The following is a 9,816-nucleotide window of genomic DNA, read 5'->3' on the forward strand; positions in this document are numbered from 1 at the left end:
TGTTATTCTCTACTCCGTCTCCCCTCCTCCATTCACCACTGTATATAGCAGACAAAACCTAAAACAATAAAAAAGAATAGATTTTTCAATTTCACATTCAAAGCTTGACAAAAATGGCGATGGCAAGTATTTCCAGGCGAAAAGCCACTACAGTTATCTCATCATGGAGGCAAATGTACAGCAGTTCCTCAAAGTATTCATCGATTGTGAGCAGGGGATACTCTGTGTCGTCGGGATCTGATGAGAACGACGTCGTTGTGATAGGTGGTGGGCCAGGAGGGTACGTGGCTGCCATCAAGGCCGCCCAGCTTGGGCTCAAGACTACATGTATTGAGAAGCGGGGTGCTCTCGGTGGAACTTGCCTCAATGTCGGATGTATACCTTCCAAGGTATTTTCTTGATTTGTTTTAGATCCATTGAATTGAATTTTGGTTGTTGCTGTGTGTGCGCGCGCGCGTTGTTGTTGTTATTGTTATTATTATGAGAATTATGCTTGTTTGATATGTATTTGATTGAAGAACGAACTTTGAACATGTTCATGTTTGACTGTGTTTTACCATATTCTTTTGAGAATTTTGGTTCCTTTTTATTGGTACAAGATTTGTGCTTATTATAATTGTAATTTGTAAATATGCGCTGATAATATTTCACGCGGTGGAAATTGATGATTTACGATCATAATTTGGTGAAAAGTAGTAAAAATTTCAGCTTTAATCTTTTTTCATGGTTCCGTAGCACTGTGATTGAGTGATGGACTTAATTCTAGTTGTGTGATATTTTTATCAGCACTGAAGATAAGAGAATGTGTATTTTGTGCAGTGGAAAGCTTCTTATTTTTGATAGTTACTTTTGGCTCATGTCTTATTAAAAATTATTTGCTTGGGTAGGTTCAATGACGTTTGATGACTATTGGTGGTAATTTACTTTTTTGGCGTGAGTATAAAAAGAGAAGAAAGCTCATGCCACTGTAGTTTCTAATGTTTGTGAAGGATATATTCTTTTTCTTCCCTTTCCTGATGGGCGAGTAAGATTAAATGGAACTAGAGAAAAGTTTTGCGTGCCCAATCGTCTCAACACGGTTTTGATATTTGATGTAGCATACCTTCAAGGGATGCCAAATAATAGATATGGTGCATGAAATAGTTAGTAATTCAGTGGTACTTATCTTAATTTGGCAACAAATAATTATCGCAAATCCTCAACATTAATGGACTCAGTATATCAGCTGCCCAACCGGATATCATAAGTTTTATATTAGTCGGTACCTGGTGTAGCTTATTTTTTGTTACATGGAGAGTTGTATATATGGGTGTCCCTTTGTCATCTGTCATCTGAATAAATGCGATCTTTAGCTTGGCAGTTTTATTGTGGAATTTTATATGTGATGATGTTTAGATCATTCTTTAGAGAACTGAGAAAGCCAGATATGAAAGAGACTTCAAATGAACACTCATTTGAACTTCTATTTTAACTGATTTGCATCACTAAACCGTCTCAAGTCAACATTTTGAGCAACGCGCTGAATTTGTTATATTTCTCTGTCATACAAAGTTGGCAAATTATTAGATAAATGGTATTGAATTTGGTTTCCTGTGAACTATAAAGAATTCTGGTTTCCTATTGTTGAATTGGCATTTGGTTTTTGGGCTTGTGGCAAATGTCTGTAGGAATTCCTAGTTTAAAGCTAGCCATTCGTCACCAAATGAAATTGATACCCATGTAGTAGGTATCTGGTTTCTATGTTTGTTTTTAATTAATGTGAATTAGTCTTCACAATTTACAATTTATTTTCACTGTCTTAATTTGGCAGTTAATGTTTGCAGGCCCTTCTTCATTCCTCCCATATGTATCATGAAGCCACGCATTCATTTGCAAGTCATGGTGTGAAATTGTCTTCTGTTGAGGTTGATCTACCTGCCATGATGGCCCAAAAAGATAAAGCTGTGGGTAACTTAACAAAAGGCATTGAAGGTTTATTCAAGAAGAATAAAGTAACCTATGTTAAGGGATATGGAAAGTTCCTCTCCCCATCTGAAGTTTCTGTTGATACTCTTGAAGGTGGTAACACTGTTGTCAAAGGCAAGAATATCATAATTGCCACTGGTTCAGATGTCAAAAGTCTACCAGGGATAACCATTGATGAAAAGAGAATTGTATCATCTACTGGGGCTTTAGCCCTATCAGATGTTCCTAAGAAACTCGTTGTTATTGGTGCTGGCTATATTGGTCTTGAAATGGGTTCCGTCTGGGGACGTCTAGGGTCAGAGGTCACTGTTGTTGAATTTGCAGCAGACATTGTTCCAACCATGGATGGAGAAGTCCGAAAGCAATTTCAACGTTCCCTTGAGAAGCAGAAGATGAAATTCATGCTTAAAACTAAGGTGGTTTCTGTAGACGCAGCTGGGAATGGAGTGAAGTTGACACTTGAACCAGCAGCTGGTGGTGATCAGACCACTCTTGAAGCTGATGTTGTTCTTGTGTCTGCTGGCAGAACTCCGTTTACTGCTGGACTTGGATTGGACAAGATAGGAGTTGAAACTGACAAGGCTGGTCGTATCTTGGTGAATCATCGGTTTGGCACCAATGTACCAGGGGTATACGCTATTGGTGATGTTATTCCTGGACCTATGTTGGCTCACAAAGCTGAAGAGGATGGTGTTGCATGCGTGGAATATATTGCAGGCAAGGAAGGTCACGTCGACTATGATATGGTTCCTGGAGTTGTTTACACTCACCCTGAGGTGGCATCTGTAGGGAAAACTGAGGAGCAGGTAAAAGCACTCGGAGTTGATTACCGTGTGGGGAAGTTCCCTTTCTTGGCAAACAGCAGGGCCAAGGCAATTGACGATGCTGAGGGAGTGGTTAAGATACTTGCCGAGAAGGAGACTGACAAGATATTGGGTGTTCACATCATGGCGCCTAATGCAGGGGAGCTCATTCATGAGGCAGTTTTGGCTTTGCATTATGGAGCATCAAGTGAGGACATTGCACGCACATGCCACGCACATCCAACAATGAGTGAGGCCTTGAAGGAAGCCGCTATGGCCACTTATGACAAGCCCATTCACATTTAGAAGGCATGAGTTAATTTTTTACAATAATTTGACTGAAACTAGTACAGTTTCATCGACTCCTGCTCTCTTTTCTTTTGGGATCACTGGCTTGTACTTGAACGCGTTTGTCGATATTACTAATAACTCATGAGGTGTGCACTGCACTAATGTGCATCTAAAATTGTGTGCATTTGGAAAGGTTTTTAAATTAAATTATTTTGTGGGAAGTACAATGTTTCTCACCATCAGTCCACATAATTCCGTTCGTATACTTTGCTGGTTTTGTATGTTATTTCTCTTTGTAGCTGAACTGCTATCTTAAGGCACTTGTGCTAATGACCCTTATTGAGATCTTGCTAAGAAGAAGAATGGATAAGCCTTCTATTGCAATACAGAATAGCCATTAAAACTGGACCGGTCAGTTGAGTTGAAATCATGAAATGGGAAGAAAACTATTCCCCAAGTTATCCTGCTGATGGAGCAGTAACATGTTGAAATACACCGGCCTCTGATAGCACTATAACTGATGTTTCTCTCCCTCTGGAGTCATTCACATAGTCGAATGGCTCGTCCATGTATATATCCAATCATTTCTCGACCAGCATCTTTATGTCGTCTCTATGCATGTTTTCTTCTTTACCAGTGCATCTCCATGTATCGCTTCCTACAACTTTGAATCGAAAACCTTACAAGAATGTGTTATTAATCCACTTGTCCTTGTCCTTGTCTTCGCATACTACATACTATATCTTGCTCAAGACCGAATGAATTCCATAGATATACTTACCACAGCACAATAGTGACCAACATCAACTCTTTCTTTGATAACTACGGGAATTTCAGTAAGTCAACTAATGCACATAAGACCTGTATAACTCTTTACCACAACTTTCACGAAGCTATTTAGGCAGGAAAATGAGGGCGCATCAAGCCTGCTTTTACTTCTTATAGTATACTCTTTTGTGGAATTGCCATACTATTGTCTCTAATTCGTCAATGACAAATTAGGAGCTTGTTTGCAAAAGCTTTGATTTGCTAAAAAGTTGAAGTCAAATTCAATAATTAATTTTAATCACATTTCATGAAATCACAATTTTTAATCACATATTTAATAATTTTTTATTAAAATTTGCTAAACAAATGTTTTTCAGAAGCTTTGTCAAGAAAAAAATGCCAATAAGAGAAGGCCCATTGGACTAAACCCTCCTCAGACCTTAAAGCCCTAAATGCTCCCATTAAAGTGTACTTCATGTAAAACCCAAAATTGAGCCCAAATAAGTAAAAACTGCCAACCGCAGCCCATCAAGAAAGTCTATCCTCTTCTTAATTCAAATTATTTAATTCCTTACATTGCATGTACTCTCTATAAATCCAACGCAACCAAAAATATGCATCCTTGACTACTAATAGACTATAATTTGTTGATCGGAAATTAGTTCGATTCATCCTTAACTTCATTGAATAATTGTTCTTGATAATATCTTAATTCCGTAGATCACAATCAAATTTTATTATGCAAGGGATTTGGCTCGATATTTAAGTGAGTAAATTCGTTATTTCTTAATTCCCATCTTGTCAAAAGTGAATGATATCTAGATTACACTATTTCTACTCTTTATCGTCCCGTCCTAACATCTCTCATTCCAGAGGTGACGGATGACCTATTTATTAGTTTATTCCCAAAATAATTGTATTAGTACACAAACAAAACATTCACCGGCGATGATATCAATGGGAAATTACCAACGACGGGAACCAGTTTTGGAACAAAGAAGCAATCTCTTTTAAATCATATGACTATGGAAGCATCTATAATGGAAGAGGATAAAAGACCACTTTTGATTTTTGAATATCAAATTTCGATTAGGTTTTTCTGCAAAGAAATATATTTATACATTCAAAGGGCTCCTTGTTCAAAGATAATGTATAGGATATAGCATAAGACGGCCGGGTTGGTTTGTGAAGACATCCTAGGATTCGTTGACCTTCAAGAGATTGTCAACTTTTTGCAAATTGTATGGTTTGACTTTTGTTTTAATATTGCTCACATTGGTAATTGATATTTAAATCAAGCATGTTGTTCAAACTAGAGGTGGTGATTCGAAACAGCAATTGCCTTTTGTAATGGATTAAACGTCAAATTTTGTACACTGTTTGGTTGTACTAAAAAAAAAAGATTTTTTAATATATATTGACAAAAATTGATAAAATTTGTGGGTTATAAATTAATAAAAATGGACCCTATAAAATATGTGGTTAAAATAAATTGTTTTTGAGTTAGATATTTGTCAACCGTTCCATCCAACCAAATAAATAGAGGCACAAAAAAAGAAAAAAGGAAAAAAAAAGGACTTCAAAGAACACACAATATATGTTGGTACAATCTCACGAGGCAAAGAAAATAGAAATAAAAGTACAACATATGGTGGTTCAATCTTGACTATCGATGTGAAACCTACTTCCATCTGTCATGTTGGGCATTCATTATAATGGAGGGAGAGAGAGAGAGATCATAATCAGTTTACAACTCGAGTCTCTTTATTTTTCTCTACAAGAAAATATATTCACCCTAACATTCTTTATGTAGAGATGAAATATCAGGACGAATTGATACACGTGCGAACTTTTCAATATGCCCTTACATCTTTCAAGGATAAAACCCTCAAATTAGGGCAGGTCTTACTGCAGAGATTGATCCATGATCACGAAAAAAGTGAACAGTACAATTAGGTGATCACGTGCAGCAGAGATTCATGTGCCATCTGGTAGCTAGTTTTCTATGGTTGAAGCTTCCTTTGTTGACAAATGACAAATAGTGTCACATATGGTCAACTACAAGGTGCTGACTTTATAGACTTGCTTAGAGTTTGAAACCTAAGATCACAACCCAACAACAAAAAAATGCAAAGAATGTCTTAACTAACTAAATTCTTATTTGGATAGTGTTTGGTAATAATTAATTTAATTAAAAAAACTAAGCTTTAATTAATATACAAAAGAACAAGCGGCCTTCAAATAGAGTAAACTATAACTTACTTTCTTGATTTTCAATAGCACAATTAGTTGGAAGAAGATACTAAATTAATAATTTAATTGAGACCAAATGCAATTATGAATCAGCTGAAGGCATAAACTTGTAGGGCTCTTGCCTGCCACTTGTCCCTAATTATGTAGATTAGAGGTAAGAAAGTTGCACTTTTACTTTTTGTATATTGAGTTCATACTTGACATATTTTGAACTTGTTCAATGCATGAATTCTTATGATTGCTACAAAGGGACATGGGGAAATTCAATCAAAATGAAAGGGTTGGAAATTTTGTTGCTTTTAGTAAAATAAAAGAATTTAACGTTCGCTCTTCCATTAATTCAGTGTAACAATTACTTGATTTGTCGTTCTAAGATAAGGAAAAAAAATTAGTCAACACATGCTTTATATATTGAATTCAAAATTCCATTCCTTTTTGCGCAAAGATATTTAAATTTAGAGTAAAAAATTATAAAATCTAAACATATTAACTATTGGAGTGTGGTATTCAAGGCCTCGTGAGAGAAATACTCTTCATCACTTTTTATGACAAACATAATTCATAATACCATGTTTTTTAGAATTATGATCGACGATTCAATTATTTAAATAATGTGATATAAATAGTTCAACATTTTGTCTTTGTGGGTGCACCCACCATATGTGGTTGGTCGACATTAACACGGTATCATAATCAAATAAAAGACTTCAATTCTCCTTAAGCATAACGACAATAATAGAACAAAAAGGAAGTGGGTCATTGGTCCCCTCTCCAAATGTCACATAAAACGCAAGTAATTGGCTAATGAATGGGACTTTTCATCCTTAAAAGGGGTGTTTTTTCATCTATAAAACGTAACCAAATATATAATAATCGATTACTTGATTGTCAATGATATATTTTTCATATCTATTAGAGATTTTCCTTCATAACCCAAAACACTTGAGATATCACCAACTATATTTTGTCACACTATATGTGCCAAATTTTGATTGGCGTCAAGTTTATTAGGAGATATCATAAAACCTTGTTAGGTACATGGTCAAACCCTAGAGTATGTAAAAAACGAGATTACTACATGAATGCATTTAAAAAAAAATGAACTATCACATCTTTCAATATCAAAATAAGACATTTCAATATAAAACTTTAAGATTCATCATGATATCCAACGAGCTGAATCATGACATACTAAAGACAGAAGTCTATATTATTTAATTATAAACATTCGTCAACGTTTAAAATTTAAGCTAATTCTCGAGCATAAGAAAAATGAGCAAGAGAGCTCTCTATCATTAGAAAGGTCTCCCACCTACTTAATTACCTAAAGTACGGTTAACCACAAGGGTGAAAATCCAAGAAATTGGTCCAACCCATGACTGTAAATTTCCAAACACCACAAAAATGTCATGTCATCTAACAAATCTTGTATCACATATATCAAATCAAATCATGGTTTTATCAAATTAAATTCAAGCACGTTTGGCTTAGCTTAAAATCATTGAAATCAGCTTCTTTTGCAACTTTTATTGACAATATCAAGAGATATTATGGAAAAGTTGCTTTTTTAGCAAAAGTAAAACCTAACATTGTCTTAGTAACACATGTATATTAGAGTGTGATGCAAGAATACCAAAATCATCTGCATGCATGAAATTTGAAAATTAATTAATTGAATAACTTGAAATTTCTGTACCTAATACTGTATACTGAATTGAAATACGCATGCGCTTTGCTTTGTTGGTGTTTGGGTCAAAGACGCATCAGAGAAGAAGAAAAAATAATTAAAGAAATGTATTATAGTTAGTAATTAAACTTATCTTAAGTTTACTTATTAGTAATTATATATTCCTGTGTCCGTGTGAGTGAGAGAAAAAGCCACCCCATAAACGCAAAAAACCCGGGTTTCTTTTGACTTTAATAACAAGAAACAAACATCTTCTCGGTCTCTAAAATCAAAACAACATTTTCGTCGTCGTCGTTGTTGGGAAAATCCAAATTTCCTTATATACTTCATTAAGAAAATCCAAATCCAAATCCAAATCTAAACCCCATATTTCATTTTCAACTCTCCTGACTACAATAATAGATTAATTATCGTTTTAATTTACTCATTTCCAGTAAACTAATTGAAAAGGTTGTTCTTTTCATATGCCAGAAAGAAAAATCATTATTTATTTGCATAAAATTTATGACATGATTCAACTTTTCTATCATATTTTCGTTTTGACATAATATATAATATGAAAAGGTTCATTCATGTTGATTTTTTTTCAAAGAGAATGTTACCACGATTTTTTTTAATTTATTTTTTATTTTTTGGTTCTATTTTTCAGTAAATTGAAATATATTATATCGAGTTTAGTAAATGAGGTAAGAAACAATTGTGTTCTACTTCTATCTAGGTCCTCGTGGCTGCAGAAATTGCCCTTTATCTTTATTGCAGACAATTTTCAAATTATTGAGTCTATAATTTTATAATTTTTTATTTTTGTAATAGAGCGATTTTGTCATAGTTATTGGAACTTGATCTAGGAGATCTATTGAAGGAATATCATGATGTGATTTCATTGATAAGAATTTTGTATTGTACCATGGTGAATAGTGAAAAAAATTGGTTGTTCTCTAATAATTTCTTAAATCTAGTTAATCAGTTGGTTGGGTTGGCGTGGGTGTAAAAAGATAATTTTTTATTTTTTATTTTAATGTTTTTTGATTTAAATTTTATTTTGAGTTTATTTTCTGGCTTTTAAGGGAGAAAGCAAAAATTGTATAAAATAATAGAAACTCCAAGTTGGGATAATGAGGAATGTAATATTTTACTTCTTAAACTCTCGAACTAGTTATTATATTGTAAGTTTTAGAGGGAGATTGTTCTTCGATGTTTTTGAAGTTTTGAGTGTGTACAAGTTTTCACAAATTGTAATCTCTATCTTTATCGATCCGTAATTTTTTTTTTTTCAATTTTAAAATTTCCACATAAATGCCATACAATATGTAGCACCTACTTTAGCCCTCATTTTAGCCCCATTTTTTACATTTTTAAACAGTGTTTTGACATTATTTCAATCACACACTATTCAATAAATAAATATTACACACAAATCTAAATTTTTTCCTTATTTTTTAACCACACATTTTTCATTAATAAATTATTCAAAAACGAATCCCCCCTCCCCCCCGAAATGAGGCTCAAATAAGGGCTTAATATCAAACAATCGGTTACTATAATTTTATTGGATTTTATACAATCTATTAACTTTTTATTGATGTTGAATCGGACAACGTATCCCATCCAAACGGTAGTGGAGCTGATTGACTTTTCAAAGATAATAAACTGCATTTTTAAAGATAATAAACTATATTTAAAAATATGGAATTTTAATAAGGTAAATATAAGTTATGATCAATATTCTCTTTCTTTTGAAGAACAATTTGAAATTCTTAAGCTCCTAAACAAGTTGAGTTAAGTGGCCAAGTCAACTTTGAATATTAATCGATGACCAAATGATGCGGTCCTAATCATGAAGAAAAATTTAAAAAATAATAATGTTATTTACAGTCGTTTACTACCGTAGTTGTTTTATATGACATAATGTGACGGTTAGTGATTCAATGCATTAATTTGATAATTTTTTATTACCTTATGCAACAAATTACTAATCGTCACATGTATATCACGTAAGGCGATTGCGATAATGAACGATTGAAAATAACATTATTCTTTAAAAAATTT

At 33.7% G+C, this 9,816-nt stretch overlaps 1 protein-coding gene across 1 annotated transcript; it reads left to right on the forward strand.

Annotated features, from left to right (window-relative positions):
• On the forward strand, positions 1-3,308 carry LOC111397370 (dihydrolipoyl dehydrogenase 1, mitochondrial). The gene is made up of 2 exons (XM_023024269.1): positions 1-389; positions 1,824-3,308. Exons 1-2 carry the CDS (start codon positions 114-116, stop codon positions 3,072-3,074), a joined length of 1,527 nt encoding a protein of 508 aa, XP_022880037.1. The 5' UTR covers positions 1-113; the 3' UTR covers positions 3,075-3,308.
• The last annotated feature ends 6,508 nt before the right edge of the window (positions 3,309-9,816 follow it).

This window comes from Olea europaea, chromosome 7 (genome assembly GCF_002742605.1).
Source record: "Olea europaea var. sylvestris chromosome 7, O_europaea_v1, whole genome shotgun sequence".
Classification (NCBI taxonomy): domain Eukaryota; kingdom Viridiplantae; phylum Streptophyta; class Magnoliopsida; order Lamiales; family Oleaceae; genus Olea; species Olea europaea.

Excerpts from the sequence above, each read along its gene's own strand:
- LOC111397370 (XM_023024269.1), top strand. The coding sequence starts at position 114 with ATGGCGATGGCAAGTATTTCCAGGCGAAAAGCCACTACAGTTATCTCA. Across the intron at positions 390-1,823 it reads TCGGATGTATACCTTCCAAG|GCCCTTCTTCATTCCTCCCA; the intron begins GTATTTTCTTGA and ends TAATGTTTGCAG.